Below are 21,350 nucleotides of genomic sequence, written 5' to 3'. Positions count from 1 at the left end.
TAGACTCCGCTGATTTTGAAGAGAGGAAAGGCACATATGAGCGTCTCCCTGGGTCACTGAACACCTCAATTGTGCTTTCAGGTATACGTGGTGGTGGTGTACACCTGCAAAAAACGTGCTTTCGCACATTATATCGCGCTTAGCAATGCTAAACATACAGCCATTGTTAAATTGGTTTTTGAGGAAAGGAAATGTAGCAGTATCTGTCTCGCATCTATCGGCGGACAATCCTTTCTTATATTTGGGGCGGAAGGGTTGGGGGCTGGCACGCACGGATGAAAGATAATGTGAAGATCACATCCAAAGCGCAGAGCGAGAGGCTGGTAGTTAACACGCGGCATGGTGGTGGTGGTGAAAAACTTTAATACTCACAGAGAGTTTGAGGGTCAGAAAACCCCGCTGCATAGTCGGCATCCTTAGTCCGGGACACCGCACGACGAGGCCCCGTCTCGCGCCCGCTTTACTAGAGCCCTTTGGGACTCCAGTGTGGAGCAGTTGAGGAGGGCAGTCTCCCATGCCTCTCGGGTGGGGTAGGGGGAAGGGGGAAGGTGAGGATTCTGAGTACATGCCCACACCACGTGAAAAATATCGCAGATCTCTCCACAGTGCGGGCAGCGCCCATCTGTGTTCGGATCGAAGTGTTTTGCTATGGCAGGACAGAGAAGAGTTCCTGTCTGCAGGCGCCGCAGAGTTCGCTCCTCCGCCTTACTCAGCCCCTTGGCAGGTGCCGGGTAGAGACGGTGGCTGTCGCAATAATGAATTAGGATTTCGCGAAACCGCAGAAGCGGTTTATGAGCTTCTGAGCCAGGAGAGCTAGGATGAGGAGCCCGGTGAGTAAGCGCTCGGGCGGCCGCATCAGCGGCCTCTGCCTTTTAGACCCTTGTGGCCAGGAGCCCAGATTACGTTTGTGCGAGTTGGATCGGCGGGAGCCCGACTTAGAATTTGGGAGGCAAGAGGTGATATTGTCACGGGTCGTTCAAACGACGCGGGTCGTGGGGACACTGGAGACCACAGGAGAGCAGGCGCCAGGTACAGTCCAAGCGGTCGCGGCCGGGCTCACGAGCGATTTCTCACCGAGCCTCTTCCTCTTTGCCGGCGATCGGCTCCCCGCTCGTTGAAGATGACGTTAAGTGGAAAATAACACACATGACATTGCTCTCCTCCCGAAAGACGCATCGTCCCGATGCGCAGAGAAGTTTTTTTTAAACGCGTAAGGCGCGAAGAGTTAGGCCACGTGCTCCGAGCGGTCACAGTACGGTTTGAGGCGAGCGACGTGAACAACCTCGGAGGCAGGCGGGCGGCGGGACGCACGCGTTACTATCGGCAACACTTCGTAATTTAACTCGCCTATACGGCGAATCACTTCGTACGGGCCAAAGTATCTTTTGAGCAGCTTTTCGCTAAGGCCACGGCGTCGAATTGGAGTCCACACCCACACGCGATCACCAGGATTGAATTGAAGATCCCGATGGCTTTGGTTGTATTGCCGAGCATCGACCTGCTGGCGGGCTTGGATGCGGAGGCGGGCCAGCTGTCGGGCTTCTTCCGCATGTTGGGCGACGAGTTGAGCATCGGCGTGAGTGTAGACGTCAGGCTGGTGGGGCAGCATAGCGTCGAGCATGGTAGTGACTTCCCTGCCGTGCACCAGGCGAAATGGTGAAAATCCGGTAGTTTCTTGAACTGCGGTGTTATACGCAAAAGTGACGTAAGGTAACACTTCGTCCCAGGTTCGGTACTCGATGTCTACATACATTGAGAGCATGTCAGCCAAGGTCTTGTTAAGGCGCTCGGTCAGCCTGTTTGTTTGCGGGTGGTATGCGGTAGTTTTGCGGTGAGCGGTATGGCTTAAGCTCAGTATCTGGGAAAGAAGTTCGGACACAAACGCGGCACCACGATCAGTGATAAGGACCTCTGGGGCACCGTGCCGAAGAACAACGGACTCGACGAAAAACTTTGCCACATCCGAAGCCGTTGATGACGGCAGAGCACGTGATTCGGCATACCTCGTAAGGTAGTCCGTCGCAACTGCGATCCAGCGGTTCCCCGATCGCGACTGAGGAAAAGGTCCGAGTAGGTCCATACCAATTTGCTGGAACGGACTGAGCGGTGGCGTGATGGGGTGAAGGAGTCCCGCAGGCTTCATGGGTGGGGTCTTGCGCCGTTGACACTCGCGGCAGGTTCTTGTGTAATGGCGAACTGTCTTGTCAAGTTGTGGCCAATAATACTTCGACCGTATTCGCGCGAGCGTTCGACTGAACCCCAAATGTCCTGAGGAGGGGTCATCATGAGACGCTTCCATAATTTCGTCGCGTAGATCAGTGGGCACAACCAAAAGCCATGACCTCGGGCTCTCGGCAAAGTTCTTCTTATAAAGAATGTTGTCTCGGAGGCATAAATGAGGCAGTACGCGCACAAAAGGACGTGGAACTACGCCTCCTTGACCCTCCAAATGTGAGATCACGGCGCGAAGGTCGGGGTCGAGTCGCTGCCGCGCAGCCATATCTACAGGACCTAGAGTACCTAGGAAGATGTCAAAGTCGTCCGTATCAGTAGGCGCAGATTCGACGGGAGCGCGGGACAGGCAGTCAGCATCAGTGTGTCGGCGACCAGATTTGTAGACGATCGTAACGTCGAATTCTTGCAGTCTGAGAGCCCACCGCGCAAGTCGGCCTGCAGGGTCCCTTAGATTGGTCAACCAACACAGGGAGTGATGGTCTGTGACCACCTGGAATGGGCGTCCGTACAGATAGGGTCGGAACTTTGTGATCGCCCAAATTACTGCGAGGCATTCTTTTTCGGTTGTCGAGTAATTGATTTCTGCCTTCGATAAAACACGACTGGCGTATGCGATGACACGCTCGGCGCCATTCTGGTGCTGGATCAAGACGGCCCCGAGACCCGTGTTACTAGCGTCAGTGTGGACCTCAGTCGCGGCGTCCTGATCAAAATGGCCTAGTACAGGGGAAGCCTGCAGGCGCCGTTTCAGATGGTCAAATGCAATCTGCTCTTCATCAGACCACTGGAAGTGGACGGACTCTTTCGTGAGGCGAGTAAGCGGCGCGGCGATATCTGAAAAGTTGGGAACAAAGCGTCTGTAGTAAGCGCAGAGGCCCAGGAATCTCCGCACGGCGTTCTTGTCTGACGGCGTCGGGAAGGAAGCGACGGCCACTGTTTTATCTGGATCAGGACGGACGCCCTCGTGACTGACGACGTGACCGAGAAACTTCAGTTCGTCATAGCCAAACTGGCACTTCGTAGGCTTCAGGGTGAGGCCGGCGTTTCTGATAGCTTGAAGGACGGCTTTTAGGCGAACCAGATGTTCATGAAACGTGCTTGAAAAAATTACGACGTCATCAAGGTAGACAAGGCATGTTTGCCATTTGAGGCCGGTGAGCACGGTGTCCATAACGCGCTGGAAGGTCGCTGGAGCTGTACAGAGTCCGAAGGGCATCACCTTGAACTCATAAAGTCCATCTGGAGTGACGAAAGCAGTTTTCTCTCTGTCGCGCTCATCCACTTCTATTTGCCAATACCCGCTTTTAAGGTCGATGGACGAAAAGTAACGGGCATGGCGCAGGCGATCAAGAGCGTCATCGATGCGTGGAAGTGGATATACGTCCTTCTTCGTGACTCTGTTGAGGCGCCGGTAGTCAACACAGAAGCGAAGGGTGCCGTCTTTTTTCTTCACTAGCACCACCGGAGCAGCCCACGGGCTGTGAGATGGTTGGATAATGTCATCAGCCAACATTTCGCGCACTTGATGTTGTATGGTTTCACGTTCTTTCGACGAAACTCGGTAAGGTGACTGACGAATAGGATGGACAGCGTCGTCGGTAATTATTCTGTGCTTGGCTATTGGCGTCTGGCGAACCCCAGGTGACGTAGAAAAGCAGTCGTGGAACTCACCCAGCAGAGCGACGAGCTCGTCTCTCTCCTGAGCAGAGAGCTGCGGTGCAATGCTGACACCTAAAGGCGGCACCGAGTGTTGGGGAGAGGGCGGACAGGAAGGAGCCGCAGACAGGGTCGCAGCGTCGACAGGGGCGCTGAGGCGCTCGATAAGGCCGATTACTGTGCCCTTGGTGAGGTGCTGCGGAGCGCTGCGAAAGTTCGTGACGAGGACTTGGGTGCAACCAGAGTGAAGACGCGTGACACCTCTAGCAACACCAACACCCCTGTCAAGAAGCAGCTGCACACTACCCTCAAGAAGAACTTCGCCAGAGGCAACCGGTGCGGACTCGACCAGCAGAAACACGCTCGAGTCAGGCGGCAAAGTCACGTGGTCCGCTAAGATGCGCGCCTCGAAGAACGTCGGCTCGGAGCTCGGCGGGTCAAGGCAAGGTCGTTGAAGGGTGAGGCGGCAGTCAGCGAGGTCGATAACAGCGCCGAACTCGGTCAGAAAATCCATACCGAGAATAATATCTCTCGAGCAGCGCTGCAAGACGACGAAGGTAACGGGGCACGTGAGACCGTTAATCTCAACGCGAGAAGTGCAGCGGCCTACCGGGGTGACGAGGTGGCCTCCGGTGGTTCGGATTTGTGGGCCATCCCACTGCGTTAGTACCTTGCGAAGGCGGCGGGTCAGCTCCCCACTCACAACGGAGTAGTCGGCGCCGGTGTCGACGAGGGCGGTCGTGGCGTGGCCGTCGATAAGGACGTCAAGATTACTGTACACTGGGCGATCAGAGGCGGCTATACGATCGGCGGAAAGGTCGTCGGTCGGTGAGGGGGAGCGGGACGTCGTACGTGGAGGCTCTTTTACAGATTCTCGGTCGGCAACGCCACCTCCAGGCGTCGCCGGGCTTAGTTTTCCCGACGAGGAGAAAGGCTTCCGCGACGGTCGCGCAGAGGGGAATCGAAGCGGCGCGGCGGCGGCGAGCGAAACGCACGACGAGAAGGCCGCTCAGGTGGCGGGGAATGGCGCAGAAATTCCTCAATTTCCCGAGGCTGTTCGCCGTACCGGGGGCGGGGCGCATCTCGTCGGAATCCGCGAAGACCGAGCTCACGATAAGGGCAGCGGCGATAGACGTGACCGGCTTCCCCGCAGTGGAAGCATAGCGGACGGTCATTGGGGGTCCTCCACGCGTCGGCCTTGCTTGGTCCACGCTGTGGGAGACGAGTGGATGACACAGGCGCAGGAGGTGACAATGGCTGCAGAGGGGGGACGGGTGGTCGAGCGGTGGCGGCGACGAGCGACGGACGACGGAGGCGTACGTCACGGCGGGCTGTGCCGGAGGAGGGGTGACGGTGCAGCGACGAGAAAGTGCACGTTGCACTTCTTCTCGGACGACCTCCGTGAAGGGGGACGAAGAGGAGGAAGCGGTGGGTGGCAGACACTTCTGGAGTTCCTCCCTAACAACTGCGCGGATGACCTCGCGTAGGTTCATGGCGTCGACGGGTAAGCCACCCGGGTGGTCAGCGCAAAGACTGGAAGCGGTAGAAACTCCAGCAAGCCGACGATAATGATCTGCTCTGGCTGCCAGGGCGCGCTCGATGTTAGTCGCCTCGGATATAAAGCCGGCCACGGTTTTGGGAGGGTCCCGAATGAGACCGCCGAAAATGTCTGACTTCACTCCTCGCATAAGAATGCGCACCTTCTTATCCTCCGTGGCGCGGGGATCGGCTCGGGCACTAAGGCGCAACACGTCTTCGACGAAACTTGTGACGGTTTCATCGGGTCCCTGGAACCTGGTTTGCAGGAGGTCCTCTGCGCGTTGGCGGCGATGCTTGGACTGTACCTGGCGCCTGCTCTCCTGTGGTCTCCAGTGTCCCCACGACCCGCGTCGTTTGAACGACCCGTGACAATATTACCCCTGCAAGATAGTGTTCACATGCCCGGCGAGAGTCTGTGATAACCGTTCTCGATTTTAGATCGGCGGCAGCGAGAGCTATTGCGACTTGCTCCGCTCGTGTTGAATTTGGGGCCCGAAAAAGATAGCCCATCGACATTCATTCCCCGGTGGACTACGGCAGCCGTGTAGAATCCCGCGGGCGACGGCCCTGTGATGTCTACGTAGTAGACGCCCTCTTTAGATCCCTCTCAAGCGTGCGAACCCGTGCTTGTCGTCTGCCTTCATGTGAAGCCATGTCCATGTTACGCGGGAGCGGAGCGACCCAGAGCATATGGCGCCACAGCACCGGGATGTTCTCCGTCCCCTCTGGTATGCATGTGTGTTGGATGTGTAAGCGGTTTAGCAGGCGGCGCCCATGAACCGTCTGCGATAGCCGCGTATATTGGTTCACGAGGTGGGCGTCCCTCAACTCCTGATAGGAGTTTACCACTCCTAATGCCTTCAGTTTGGCGTTGGAGGTAGCCACCGGGAGGTCCAGTGCTCGCATTGTTGCTTTCCTGATGATGGCGTCAATGCGCTCGTCTTGTTTGGTGGTTCGTAGGTACGGCACGGCGTAGAGCCATAGCGCGTCCCTGCCCCGCAGACCACCCCGCTTGTTGGAAACACGGTGGATCATGCGCCCTACCTGTTCAACTATGCGCTTGAGTTTCGCTATAGTAGAGTCCGGCCTAAGTTTGTTATTGATGAACAGACCCAGGATCCGGAGCTCTGCCACTTCTCTGATGGGACCGCCCGACAGAAATATGTGTACAGACGTGTTGTCCTTGTGGTTTGTCCTGGCGTGCAGAAGCTCTGATTTGGTGGGAGCACATTGTAGACCACAGTTGGCAGCGTATGCATCGACTTTGGAGGCGGCCTGCTGAAGGCGGTCCTCCATCTCCCCTAGGCTCCCCTCGGTGGTCCAGATTGTAATATCGTCGAGTGCGTGTTTTATGTCCTCCATCTGAGCCAGTCGGCCGGGCAGGTGCATCATGGCGATGTTGAAAAGGAGCGCTGATAACACCGCCCCCTGTGGTATACCTCGTGTACCCATAGAGTACGGGCCGTATTCCTCGTCCTCGATCCGGAGGAGTGCCTGACGCACAGAGAGGAAGTCTCTGACATAGGCGAAGACCTTCGCCCCGCAGTCATTGGTGTTCAATTAAGTCAGAGAGTATGGTACCATGTTTAACATTGTCAAACGCCCCCTTAAGATCGAGGGCGAGAATGGCCTTGTCATTTTGTTGCATGTCTGTGGGTCGTATTATGTCTCTGTGTAGTTGGAGTAGGACATCCTGTGCAGACATGTTCGGGCGGAACCCGAACATAGTGTCTGCAAAAAGGTCCTTACCCTCCATGTATGCAGAGAGGCGATCACGCGGCATGATCGCCTGCGGAGATTGCGTAGTTACACTGTTCCAGAAGGTATCTAGAACACTGTAGCGTAGTGGTCCAGTGCAGCGGCCAGAGAAATAAATTGGTAAATTGGTTTTTGAGGAATGGAAATGGCGCAGTATCTGTCTCACATATCTCGGCGGACACCTGAACCGCGCCGTAAGGGAAGTGAGGAAGGTAGGAATGAAAGAAGAAAGAGAGAAAGATGTCGTAGTGGAGGTTTCCGGAATAATTTCGACCACCTGGGGATCTGAGCTGTTATTCAGGAGACAACATGGAGGAAGGATGGAACTCCACGGGGTAACAACCTGGCCCAGAGGGCGCAGCGGACGCCAGTGAGCAGCACCCTCTCTCGCACTGCGCGCGCGCGCTCGTTCGTTCTTGCACGCGCTTCGACGCCGTTGTGAAAGAAACTTGCTTCGCGCGCATTCTTGTGCTTTAAGCGCTAACTCGATGGACACCGGGCGGAGCGCCTACGCGCACGGGCATACGCTGGAGTCTGTCTACGCATGAGCGACACGCGAGCCGGGTCGCAGATATCTGCGTATGTCAGACGCAGGCGCCTCCCCCGCATTGGCGCCCGCGCACGCTTCGGAAGCGGGGTCCGGTTTACAACAACCCAGGTAGCACCGAACATTAGAATATTGTTATAAAAATGTTATGTAAGTTGGAGTAATGTTACATGTTGCATAGTAACTTTACATTAACATTAAAAATCAACATATAACGTTATAAGTTACATATGAAACGTTACTTTCACATTCTAAACAAACGTTGTTTTAACATAATCTTCTGAATTTTATTATAATGTTAGAGTCGCAACTATAAAACAATATTGCAAATATATTTCGAGCACGGATTTCCACACATTTTCTCGCTGTTCTTAGAGTAAAGATGTTTTTCAACTAACAGTACCTTGTAACCACATCTCTTAGATAGTACTTGCCATAGGTTACATGAAGAGCCCCATTATTTTGTCACAAAACTTTAGTTATTACCCATTCCCCACTGTCACTCATGGGACATCCCGCAGTAGCGAGTATATAAGCTCGGCGGCATGATATCCGTTTGGAGGCGAGTGAATACGAGTTGCTGTGCTGTAGTGTAGGTGTCGCTCTTGTCGTTGGTTCTTGCAAAGTGTTGTAAGTTGTGTGCCATCACCACTGGCAGACCTGCATGCTTGTGCGGGGCTGCTTCACCATTTCCGAGAAAGTTCCATTTATGTTGTTTACATGTTTCATGAATGTTTGGGGAAAGTTATTCGAACATTTATATGTAACATTACAAAAACATTAGAAAAAAAGGACATTAAGGACATTGAAATAACATTTGAGCGTAACAAAAATGTAACATTATCGCAATGTTTCGGTGCTACCTGGGAACTGTGGGGCTCTCGGAGACTCTTCACGGCTGAAGCTCTTCCAGGTTGCCCCAACTTTTCTTGGAACATCTTTTGTCCACTGCTTTACAGTATTTCAATCGGCTGGTGAGGTGGAGCGAGCCGAGCACCTGAAGCATATGTGACTTTAGGAGCATGGAGATGCATGCACCCATGGGCGTCCGGAGGGGGGGGGGCAAGGGGGGGCGGCTGCACCCCCCTGGAAAATCACTCACTCTAACCGTGAGTGATGGCCGCACACCAGGGGCGGCGGTGCGCTCAGCAAAAAGAGTAAAAGCGGCCCCGCTTCCAGCTTTGGGTCACATCTGCGAAGTGCCGCGTCCGGGGACGCGTCGTTGCAGACATACAGCGGCACCGGCGAGCATGTGTTTCGAGGCGTCTTGAGATGGGTGCCTGTTTCTTTGATCTCTAGAGAGATAGCCACACGGAGGCAGACAGTGCACAATCCGGCCACCGATGAATTCTTCAGGAGGGAGGGACAAATCAGCCGTGTCCACCCCCGCTTTGTCGGGCTGCTCAAGGGCAAGCAGGCGATGAGTTGGCGCCGCCGCCGCTCGCTGTCTCCTCCGATCCACGGGAGAGCGCAGTTCGGTAGAAGCGCCGCTTTCAGAATCTTCGGCAAAGGGGATTAGCAGTTGCTTTTGTTCACGGCGACGCAGTCTCCAGAGGCGCCCCCACACCAGCGTTCCTTGCATCTTCTCCGGAAGCCAGCGCCTTTGGTCAAGGCAGCCCGATGGCGCCTGCCTGGCTCGCCTGGCTCGCCTGTCACCTCTGGCTGGGCCTCAAATCCCAACAGCGCCCATGTACTGTGCGATGTCAGTGCATGGTAAAGAGACCCAGGTGGTCGACATTATCCGGAACTCTGTACTACTCCGTCCCTCATAGCCTGAGTCGTTTTGGGGCTCTGAACCCCATAAAAACACACAAAACAAATTTTCCGACCGGAGTGGCGAGTGTCCCTTCCCCTCGGAAGTCGCGAGGCGTTCCTTTCACCCCCAAAGTGCTATTAGGAACGACGACAACAAGTCTCGCCGGGTGGCCGCCAGCACGCCTGTTTCTACTGTGTATGGCTGCTAGCGACTTGAGGGTGATTGCTTTCGGGCCTGCCGCCATGGACCACAAGCACCGAGAGGACCCAGGTGCCAGCTGACTTCAATTACGGAGTTTGCCCGGTTGGAGTGCAGGAACAAAACCAGACCCCCTTCACAAAGTGCCTGCACGTGTAGAACGCCGCCGCCGCCTCGGGGAGACGAACGTTATCTTCCCCATTTGCCGTGACCGTGCCAGGGAACAAAGGGCCTCGTCTCCGGTTGCTCTTTGGCGAGCCCAAGCACCGCGACAAGCTGGCGGGCCTCATCTCCGACCCAAGCACGAGGAACCACTTTCGGCGTTTTCGTGACCTCGCGTCTGGCCTCGAGCGGCGGGTGGCATTTGATGATCAACAGATGTCGGTGACCCGCAGAAACCTTCGGCTGGCCGGAGGCCATCACCTACCGCCGTCAACGCTACCTCGACGACAACCTTCTTTCCCTCAGACTCCACATGTGAAGGGGGCGTGACCATGAGTGCAGTGTCGTGTGTGTGCGCACAGGTGAAAGCTCTAGGCCCCTCCCACTCCGGCAAGGGCGTCCTCAACCTAGGGACTTTAGGGAACAAGAAGGATATAAAACTCGACAACGGATGCGGCAGAATCGTCTCACTTCTAACCACCAATGTAAAATGTAAATAAACCTATTCTCCTTTCGCCATCTACCTCTTCGCTCAGCGGCACTCCTGTCCTGAACCCTCAACTCCAACAGTGCGTATTCGGGGATACTGCGGCAAGTAGGCCCTTGCATGTGTGCGCGCCTCTGTGTTTGTGCTTCGGTATTTTTAGTGGCCGGTTGTCAACGAAGCTGAGAACAATCAAGACAGCGGACGAGAAAACGACGAGCGGCGAGCAGTGTGTGTGCGGTTGCTCGACTGTACGGATGCGCGAGCAAGATGGAGCGAGGTGTATGAAGCTGCGAGCGTGCATTTATCTTGTAAATAAGTTTTTGTTGTATATATAGTCATCTTTTGTTTTCAACGTACTCGTTCAACCGTTTTTCCAATCAATATGAATGATGAGTGTGCACTGACAGCGTGTAATGAAGCACAGAAATGAATTTATCACCCGTGTAATTACGCAATTCGGCAAGAAAAATCCGAGGCGCCTACAGTTGCTGTTCAAGGAAGACTGACTGAGTGACTGTAGTTGCGTGTTTGTGAACATATTGTGCTGTGGGCTGGTCATCAATTCGGGTGAGTCGAGAACACGTATGCAGCAAGACTGAGCACTCTTCTCCACGAAGTGATAGCATCTTTTTGCATTTTTTATTAATTTCAATTGTTTTTTCGTTGATAAACTCCACTGTATCTCTCCTAGCCGCGCTTTAATTTGCTGTTTGTAATTTTCTTTCAATGTGTGTAGTTTACTTACTTTTATTTATTCTTAAATAAATAAATTTACTCCGCAAATACTGCCTTTTTGCTACGTACATAAGCGCCCCCCCCCCCCCCCCCCCCCTCCGGCACCAACAACCAATGGGGCCCCCCCCCTGCAAAAAATTCTGCGGACGCCCTTGCATGCACCTTTTCGACATCCGCCGCGGCGGGGCTCTGGGCGCGCTCTAATGAAGTTGCGGTATGCCTGTGGTGTTAAAGGACTCCGCTTCACGAATCTCCTCCAGCAAGAATTTTATTGCGAACGCAATAATACTCGCACTTTCAAGCCTTCGCGCGACCCGGCCGCAGTTATGTTCGACCTTTAGCGGAGTGAATATGGGCGACCAACTCGCTCCTTCAGATAGCCGGCTGCAGTTACGCCGCGCTGCGCACCCGTGGCTCTACTGCCGCTGTGACGTCATACCAGATGTAGATTATGTTTTCTTTCTCTCAGTCGCAACAACATCAAGAAAAATTCGCTGTGGCTTAGCTTGGTTAAGCCCGGTAATTGCGAAAGCAATATCCGTACCTACGCCATGGTACAGCTGATAGTGTAGCTGGTGGTGGTGCTTGTGGTTAGACTTCTGGTGATGCATCGGTTATACAATCCAATCCAATGCCATCCAATCCATTCCAATGCAATCCAATCCAATCAAATTCAATTCAATCCAATGTAATCTACTCTAATCTAATGTAATCTAATCTAATACAATCCAGTCCAATCCAATCTAATGCAATCAAGGTCAAATGAAGGTCAATGGTGGTCACCGCCGCGGCACGGCAAAGGCGTGAAAGTGCAAGTAGTATTGCTTTGGTGGTCACCGCCGCGGCACGATGGTGGTCACCGCCGCGGCACGGCAAAGGCGTTAAAGTGCAAGTAGTATTATTGCACTTTCACGCCCTTGCCGTGCCGCGGCGGTGACCACCAAAGCAAGTTTTTTTCCCTCCATGCGCTACAACCGCTGTCTTCTTACATTGGCCCATCGTTGGCCATATGCGTTTGATGAAAGGTTGCCAACGCCCATATTTTTAGTTGTCATTTTTCGCTTGTTTTTACCGTACTGAAATCAAGATCTGATGAGTGTAGCTGGATTTCGTCAGCCTTTCTATTTACTCTTTAAAACTTGAAAATTTTGGGTTTCCATTTGGATCCAATTGAACACCCAATGGTTCCAATTGCACATTTGGAACCAATTGGCTTCAATTGGACATTCAAATTGGGACAAACTGATTCCAATTGAAATGTCCAATTAGTTCTAATTGTGCATTCGAAACCATGAAAACTCCAGTTAGGATATTCTAGTTCAACAAACTGGTTCCAAATGCGCAACTGAAACCTATTGGAGATTCCAACTGGATCCAGTTGGAAACCCCAATTGAACCCAATGATTTTTTTTTTCAGCTGGAAACATAACTGAACCGTTACTTGGTTTCTCGTGAGTCAAGGGGCACATATTCAAACAAAACATATTCAAGGTATCTGAAATGGTTTTTCCGAAGCCTTCTGGAACTAGGAACTCGAACTAGGAGGACTTTTTTTTTTAATTGTCTCGTATGTTCTGTAAATATGAGCCTAGAGAATACCAGTCTGCTCATTCTAAATTGGTTAAGGGAACGATAGCAAACCTGTTAATGCACAACACAAGAACAACTGAAACCAGAAACAACTAAAAGGCTTTTCTTCAAATCATCTCATGTGCTGGAAGTATGCCCTATAGCAACTAAATCATTTTTAGCGCAGTGAACCTAAAGAAAATTGGAAATCACCAGCAAGTCAAAGGTGCTGCAAGCTTAGTGCGTGCCATGGATTCATTTGATGACTTTCCCATCCCCTCCCACATCCCCCTCCTCCCAACCCTGGCGCTGAGCAGTGAGCCCCGCAGAGGGTAGCAGAAGAAAGCCATAATCCCCTCCCCAGTACAGCCATATCTGGGAACCTGGCTGCTCACACACTGTCACGTGTGCCTCGAAAAAAAATTCCAACTGATTTACAGAGACAGTCAGATTATGGCCAAGAGCAGTCCCAGCTAACAAGGGATACAATAGAGGCCATGTGCCAGGGACGTGTCTGTTTTTTTCAACAAAGAAAGAAATTGAGCACATATATCAAATAGACTGTGAATCCTATATCACTTGGCGACCTCCTTGTATTTTCTCCCTTTCATGATTTGGTCTTTTGTCTTGCAGTGACAGTTGTATAAATTGACGACCTTGTGAATAAACTCCAGAGTTGACAGTCAGTGCTGTGCGTGTCCGGGTCTTGCGTTCGTCAGTCCTTTTCGCACTGTGGCTACGCTTATCATGAACAACCCACTCGCCCCAACTTCTACCCTTGTAGAGCAATGTCACTGCACGTGATCTAAATTATTCTGGAGCCCTGCACAACGGAATCTCTTTATTCCTCTCACTCCCACCTTCCTTCCATCCCTCATGGTGCGAAGTTACTGTGCCTTTCATTTCCTGATAACTAATCCTTTTTCTTGCTGAAGCAGCCATCACTGTCGCTTCGGCGCATGCGGTTGTTACAGCGCGTTTTTTTTCCTTTCCATCTTTCCTCTCTCAACTTTCCTCTGTCTGTACGTAGCAATGATTGTGACTCAGCTGGATCCAGTGGACAGGCCCATGCACTTTCCTCTTCATTCTTCCTTCAATCGCAACAGCAGCAGCAGCGTAGCGAAGGAAAGCGTGTGGAGCAGGGGGTATTGGATAATGTTGCTGAAGCAGCCATCGTCAACGTTTTGGCATATCCAGTTGCTGCGATGCACGTCTCGCCTTTTGGTCCTTTCACATCTTTCATTTCCCTTCTGTCGACACGTGGCAGTCGAGGAGGCTCAGCTGACACCAGTCGACAGGCCCGTGCACTTTTCTTCATGCGGTCACAGCAGTAGAGCACGGCGAGAAGTATTAGCGGTCGCCCAGTAAGGCATTTCACAGTGTTCCTGCCGCTCCTACCCTACTGATACCACAAAGCACCATAGTCAACGTTGCCCGTGGCTACAGGTACATTTCTCTTGCTCCATCACTGTTCAATACCCTCATTTTCCTGACCCCTCATCATGCTTCTGGCACGCCTGGTTGGTGTCGGCCCAAAAGGATGACCAGCTGGTGCTAATACAAAAAGCTGCTGCCGTCTTCATCACTTAACATTTTAATATTGCACAAAAAAGAACGATTTCTTCCTTCTCTGGTCAAGGTGACATCTGTTCCATAAACAGGTTTTCGCTGGAATAAGCAGTGTTAAGTCAGCAGCATAACTATTCGTGAACTTTTGATGTAAATCAGTGCAGTGTGGAACCTCTTTCATATGTAACTCTCTGCCAGTGTTCTGTCTGCTGCATAAATATTTCTTATTCTGCAAATCATTCTCTGCCTTGCAAATGGCAGAAGCTGGGTAAAAAATAGCCATTCCCCCCTAGAGGTTGTCAAGATACAGTACCTGTTATGATGCTCCCAATAGCCCTGTTTGAACCTCCTACTATCCACTCACGACTGGAACGGACAACAGGACACGCATGCCTCCACCACATCCGGTTCAGCCATGCATCGACAAGTCTCACAAGAAGCCTACATCTAACTCCCCTCCCTACTTGCTTGGGAGGAAAGGAGGTCTAGATAGGAAGGCCCCACAAGATGAGTGCTATACACACCTTACCCAGCACCCGTAACGAGCCTTGAATATTTTCTTGTCTACTGTGATGTGTGCAAACACTGACAAAATATGGAAAGCCTTTTTTACTCCATGTTTAATTTCAAGAAATAAGAATAAAAACACTCACAGGGAACTTTTCTTGTACAAAAATCTTGAGCGTGATAAATTTACAAAGTTGCAGTTTAATGTACAACACCATGAGTAAGCCAGCAGAATAACTCCAACAATGTGTAATGCAACTGCCTGCCTTGTACCCACTTGGTCTCAAAGCTTTGCTACACATTATGCCAATTGCACAAAGTCACAAAAGAAGGGAAGGCAAAACGTCTTTCCTCCTCTCTGAATGAACAGAAAGAGAGAACAAAAGGAAAGACCAGGCAACACAATAGATCAAGGCACTTCGATCTGTACAAGCCACAGCATTCACACATCCAACGTTGAACAGACAACACTGGCATAAATAGAGTAGTCATTTCTCCGCTTCCCTTCTTTCTTTTTTTTTTTTTGACACCTTTAGTACATTCAGGCTGTGGCACACTGGGGCAGTTTTCCAATTTAAATGGCCGGTTGTGCCCTACATAGTAAGGGCAGCTGCAGTGCACTCAGAACAGCGAGCACCAACCCTGGTATGCACCAGCCATACGTGCCATTCGACACATGCAAGTACAATCATGCAGTTAAATACTAAAACAAAGAGATAAGTGGTAGCATGAGTGTCACTTCAAAGGCATTGAAAAACAAACAACAAAAAGAATGCCTGGAAAGATGCGTGTGCCACCCTGCTTTCATAATGTGCATTGTAACTTCAAAACTTTGTCACAGTGCAACACTGGCGCTCAACGTCACATTTGGCATCTTTCACAGGGTCTCAACATGTTGTGATCCGTAGCAGAGAAATGTGCGCGGAGCAATGGGCAAAAGAAAAAACTGGTAGGCCACATCAAATGGACCACCCTTGGACGACCGTTTTGGAATGGACGTACATACAAGACAGCACTTAGGCAGAGGGGCTTATTTAGAAAGCTCGGCTTTTCTAGACGGATAAGGACAGCACAGCAGGGGCTGTAAGAATACTCAAGAGAACCAGGCTGTCTTTTTTTTTAATTCCTGATCCAGTCATGCGCAGAAATGCTAGAGTTAAAAAGCAGAGTAAACAGGGGGCAGTGATAAACTGTTACAACCTTCCCTGTAGTCCACACATGGTCACAAATAAAAGCCCCTCCACCAGCAGGCATAAAAAAAAATATACATATGAAGTGGAGAAGTTTAAAAACTTCGAATGATAACAATACACAGACCTTTACAAAACACAGTGTATATGCATAAAAAAATGTAGCGGACCAAATAGAGAACACCAATTCTTGGCAGCTTAGCATTATACTGAAACTGGTTTGTCACGACTGTTTCATGTGGATGTCATTGACTAGATGAAACATTGCATATGGCCGGTTTGTTCCATGTGTGATCAGCACAAGAAAGGTATTGGTGGCAGTTTCAGAATGTAATACCTTGTGATGCTAGCCAAAAAAAAAAGAAGTATATATATATATATAATAATGGTCAAGCATTTCACAAGTTTGCAATACAAAAAGCATGCCAGTGCTCTGGAAGCTATGGCAATGAAATGAAACCAATGAGTTACTTAAGGTAACCTGGCAGCATGCCAGCTAGAGTTGTCAGCAAAACCATGCCTCTGTACAACACAGCTTACAGGGGAAGACTGTCATCTTGAGCAGCCAGTAGAAGCCAGAACTCTTACACATAGGACCTACAGTTTCCAACGTTCAGCTACACTGCTCCACTAGCTAGGCAGTTCTTTTCATACACAAAAAGCTCCACTAACACATTGGTAAGAGAACCTTTTCCCTTTAAGAACAAATGCCTTCCTTTAGGTCAAAGTCACGTTTGGCCACACATTACAAATCTAAATCATTCTCTGAAAACTTAACAGGTAAAGTAGTTGTTTAATGAAAGTTAATGCCAAGCACAATGTCAAGAGAAAGGTGACAAGATGGGGTACGTTCCCCATGGCAGACTGAGATTTCTCCAGTGCATTCCTCGTGCGCGACGGATGCGAACTTTTTGCAGCAGGGAGCAACGTGCTAAAAGCAGTTGCTCTTCCCAGTGCTGCTGCAGCAAGACATTTAGAAGAGACCAGTGGAAGAGTGAAATGAGGGAAGCTGGCCCCAATAAGAAGGGCTTGAAAAGAAAGGGGTCAGAAACACAGCTCACAACACTGAAGCTCACAACACTGAGGGTAAAAGAAAGGAGCATTACAAACAGTCAGTTTCTTAAATGGCGAGAAAGATGTCACCACAATGTCCAAAAAGGCATCAGAAAATTCTAAAATGGAAGTATTTTCTTTTTTTGGGCTCTTGTAACCCCGAAAAATAAAAAGCACATACAATGAAACACACACGAGAAGAGACAATTTACAGATGGAGACAATCTTCAGAGCATATAAGGTGGTTACTTTGACAAAATAAGCAGTTATAGCAAGCCACTGCCATACACTCATTAAAAAATTAAGTTGCACACAGCCTCTCATGTTCTTTTTTTTCTTATGCCTGCTAACCACTCTTTGCTCTCGCATCTTGAACATCACTGACACAAAGACTTGTTCATACCGGCTGAATATAAGGCTGATAAGGCCTCACTCTTTAATAGGCAGGCACATCAGCCCTGACACACCACATTAAGTCCGCCTCAACCTGCACTCCCACAACTGCTAATGCAGAGGCTGAAGAGTCGGCAGCCAATTGTGCAATGAACTCTCTGCAAGAGATGCAGAAAGCATGCATGCCAAAGCACATGCACCAGTGCATCTGTGCAAACCCTATCTGTGCATTGCAAAAATAAAAATTCTGGTGTAAACGACTCACTGTGTGTCACAGAGCCATCGGCCATTCAGCAAGAGAGCAGGAAATGATGCCGCGTCATCCCAAAGCTCCTCAATGCTGCCACTCGCGACACTCACAAAAATCAGATTTCACAGAATCCAGCGCTGTTGCAGTGATGCAGTGTGAAGAACACCCATTCAGAGTGCCCCTACTGAACTCCATTCCCTCATATCTTGAAAATTTTTGGCCACTGCAGGCATGTCCATAGACACATGGGACCTTAGTCTCTAAGCCACAGATGTCGTGACCAGGGAAAGGAGTGCCCCAGGCAGCAAAACAGCTGTGGAAATAACGGACAGCTACAATACAGTCCATGGCACATCTAATCGGGATCACACCATGATAGCCTCATCGTCCACTTCTGTGGGTTTATAGAGGGAGACAACACTGGTGTCCGAGGCCGAAGCTGAGAGGCCTGATGCTGTACTGCCTGTGCCCGAGCCAGCGCCCCCTGGGAAACGCGGGGGTTGCAACCGGCGCAGCGGCGTTGAGACACGTGTCTTGGGGTGGTGCCGCTGGTCAGCTTGAGCCATCGCACCTGCGAAGAGCAATGCACAGTGACACTTTGGTTTGGTTTGGTTTATTAGGGTTTAACATCCCAAAGCAACTCAGGCTATGAGGGATGCTGCAGTGAAGGGCTCCGGAAATTTCAACCACCTGGGGTTCTTAAACGTGCACTGACATCGCACAGTACACGGGCCTCTAGAATTTCGCCTCCATCGAAATTCGACCACCGCAGCCAGGATCGAGCCCGCGTCTTTCGGGTCAGCAGCTGAGCGCTGTAACCACTGAGCCACAATGACACTTTGTAGTCTAGCAAACCTGCAGGGGTATACAGTAAAACCTTGTTGATACATTCCTGGTTAGTACAATTTCCCGGTTCGTAGGCTCAAAATTGCGAACATTAAAATTGTTCCATAGAGTTCTACTGTGTTTCCCCTGGTTAATATATTCCTGGAAAACACAATTTCCGTGCTAATGCTTTAAAATTTCGACATATTGTGGTCATATAATACGCTTATTGACCAATTGCACATGTGCAAATGTACGAGTTGACCGAATGTGAGGATATGCAACACGACCGGCTGGAACGGAGTGGCAGTCGCCCACCTTGGTGGCTTCTGTGCTATTCCTAGGAGCGGGGAGGCAAAGCACCATCCTGCCCACCAGCAACAATAAAAAAAATGGCATGCTAGCAATCGAGAGAGCTGTTGTTATGGGGAGGCGACATGAAGAGAAATGCAGAGGTTTCTTCACAAAGCATAAGGGAGTGAAGCATCTATGAACTCCAGCGATGCACTTAAACAGGGTGTCCACGCTAACTTTAGCCAAGGGTTAAAAAATAAAATACTTGAGATAGGCCAGGGAAACCACTTACATACGTCTATCAACCGGCTCGTGCGTCATAGGTAATTTTTTGTTTTGCAATTAATTAATTAGCAATTCAGATAATTTTTCTAAATGCGTAAATATTGACTTTAGACAGCAAATGTGAATAGCAAAGTTGGAGAGCACCTTCAGAAACCCCCATTTCATTTATTTGCGATAATGAAAACCTCACGTGCATCTTTTTTCCAAGCTCCAAGAAAGCCCGCGAAATACAAAAAAAGTCACGTGGCTAGCGCATTCGCGCGCCACAACTGTGCTGCTCTCAACCGTAGCTTGAGTGAACGAAATCCGCTGCTGGCAAGGCGCGACGACCTCAACGAGCCGGCAGGCTGATATGTCAACGTGGTTGTGGCACCCGCACAAGCCAGTCTGCAAGCGTGATGGTGCAAGTTGCAGCGAATGCGCCAGGCATTGTGAGCTATGAAAAGGCCAAAGGTGACAAACACAAGTTGGATGATTTTTATTTACTACTTTGCCTCCCCTCTTTCTCTCTTTTTTCTTTCACTCCCACCTTCCTCCCTTCCCTTATGGTGCAGTTTGGGTATCCACCCAGACATGAGACAATTACTGGCCATTTCCTTTCCTCAAAAACCAATAAACCGATAACGAAAGCATGCAAGTAATAAAAAACTTCAGGCTTTTCTCAATTTTGCTGTGCCCAGGTTTAACTTGTAACACCATGTAACAGCTTGTCAATTCTACTTTATGCGAGAGTTTCGAAACACAGTATTACGAAACACAGTATGCAGCACAGAACAAAACCCACATTTTGAAACGACGTACAGCTATTCAAAATAAAAGTCCATAACAGAAATCATGCTATAGGGCACCTAAGCCTTAACAAGGAAAAAGGTGAAGTGATTAGCCAGAGGGGCATGCCCATACACTACTAGTCTACCCCAGGAAAAAAGGATGGGGAATGAGAGAACAACACAAATCACTTCGAGCATTTTTTTTCGCTGTGTTATAAGATGCAAAGGTTGCGAGACAATTACCCAGCCAACACGACACTGATCTAAAACAGTGAAAACATCCATAGCTCCCCGAAAAACTCACACGCACTGGCATCGTCAAAAGGTCGCACATCATCCAGGCTTCCCGCGGCACTGTCCATGTCAGTGCTGAGCAGATCGTCGTCAGATCCGCTGAGGGCCAACGTTGGAAGCACCGTAGTCAGCAGTGCCCTGGATATGTCCAAACATGGCACTTTGTGAGGTGTTTATTGTGACAGCACAACAGCGCAGGTCAAACTGTTTGTTAAGATAAAATATAGGGACAGGTGGGCAATGCTATGGTGCAAAGCCCCATATATAAAAATTAATGCATGTGGCAGCACCTGCAAAAGCACCTGCAACTGCTTTTGAAACATCAAACATGAAAAAGAAGTAGATTCTGTACCATAACATTTCTGGTAATACCTTGAAGTAGACCAGAAACTTTATTCGTATAGAACACCATTACCAGTGGTATGCACATTGTAAGCTATCATAGCAAAAATTGAGGGTGTGCACATACTGAAATTTTCGAACGTGAATCGAATACGAATATGCAGAAAAAAATGCCTCCAAAAATCGAATCAAATATCTGTCCAGCATGAAAACGAAATTCTGGAAAAAGATAAATAAGTACCTTCCAACTTGCCCAGCTTTCTACTGTGATAAATAGGCAAATGTTCTTTTTTTTTTTTTTTTTCAAAATACTACATGGTGTTTGCAACCAAAATAAACAAATAAACCTAGAAGTGTATACTCTTTGCAACCGAAATAAACATACACGTATCTAAATTGTCCCAGCACCACAATGAAAATAAAAACAAAAAATGACATACACAGAAATATATATACTGTTTGATTAGACAGTGCAACAAAATGCAACCTGTATTGCGGTTTTGCAAAATAAGTAACGAAATGAAATCGATGATTGACACATTACTGGCAACTAAAACAAAACCTTTGAACGTCAAGGGACCAAACAAATGCATCAAGTATCCGGTCAAATTATTAATGGCCTCCTCACAAGAAAACAAAAAACCCTCGAAAATTCAAAAATGTGGCGAAGCCTTGAGAGGAAGTACTAGCTTGAGCTCAAGCTAGAAGAATGAGAAGGTGACAAGGGCCGTGGGTGTGGGCGTTAAGTATGCTACACACTATAGAGGGATTAAACAGAAAACTGCACATTTTCATGGTGTGTGTTGTGATTAGTCGAAACAGGTGGAAAGCCATCTTACTCTTATCGCACGTGATATGTGGGAAAGTCCAGTTGTGGAATTTTGTATGAGGTGTTAAGCCCATCAGGGTCTGAATGTGATCAGTCTTCATGATGGA

At 49.8% G+C, this 21,350-nt stretch overlaps 1 protein-coding gene and 1 long non-coding RNA gene across 8 annotated transcripts in view; one reads left to right on the top strand and one right to left on the bottom strand.

Annotated features, from left to right (window-relative positions):
• LOC149341797 (uncharacterized) overlaps positions 1-21,350 on the top strand; it is a 52,669-nt gene that overhangs the window by 1,434 nt on the left and 29,885 nt on the right. The gene's annotated exons all lie outside the window — the stretch shown is intronic.
• LOC149341796 (unconventional myosin-IXb-like) overlaps positions 14,814-21,350 on the bottom strand; it is a 73,874-nt gene continuing 67,337 nt past the window's right edge. For 5 of the 6 annotated variants that reach the window (XM_089543988.1, XM_089543992.1, XM_089543993.1 and 2 more), the window contains 2 exons: positions 20,083-20,210; positions 14,814-18,175 (listed from right to left, as the gene is read on the bottom strand). In XM_089543988.1, the coding sequence (XP_089400114.1) occupies positions 17,970-18,175; positions 20,083-20,210 (334 nt within the window). In that variant the 3' untranslated portion in view covers positions 14,814-17,969. The remainder of the gene's footprint in view (positions 18,176-20,082; positions 20,211-21,350) is intronic. The other variant, XM_089543991.1, reaches the window with a different exon arrangement.

This window comes from Amblyomma mixtum, chromosome 5 (assembly GCF_055824585.1).
Source record: "Amblyomma mixtum isolate Tamu chromosome 5, ASM5582458v1, whole genome shotgun sequence".
In the NCBI taxonomy this organism is placed as follows: Eukaryota; Metazoa; Arthropoda; class Arachnida; order Ixodida; family Ixodidae; genus Amblyomma; species Amblyomma mixtum.
The sequence above is the reverse complement of the archived record's forward strand: the minus strand, read 5'-3'. Positions and strand labels throughout refer to the sequence as shown.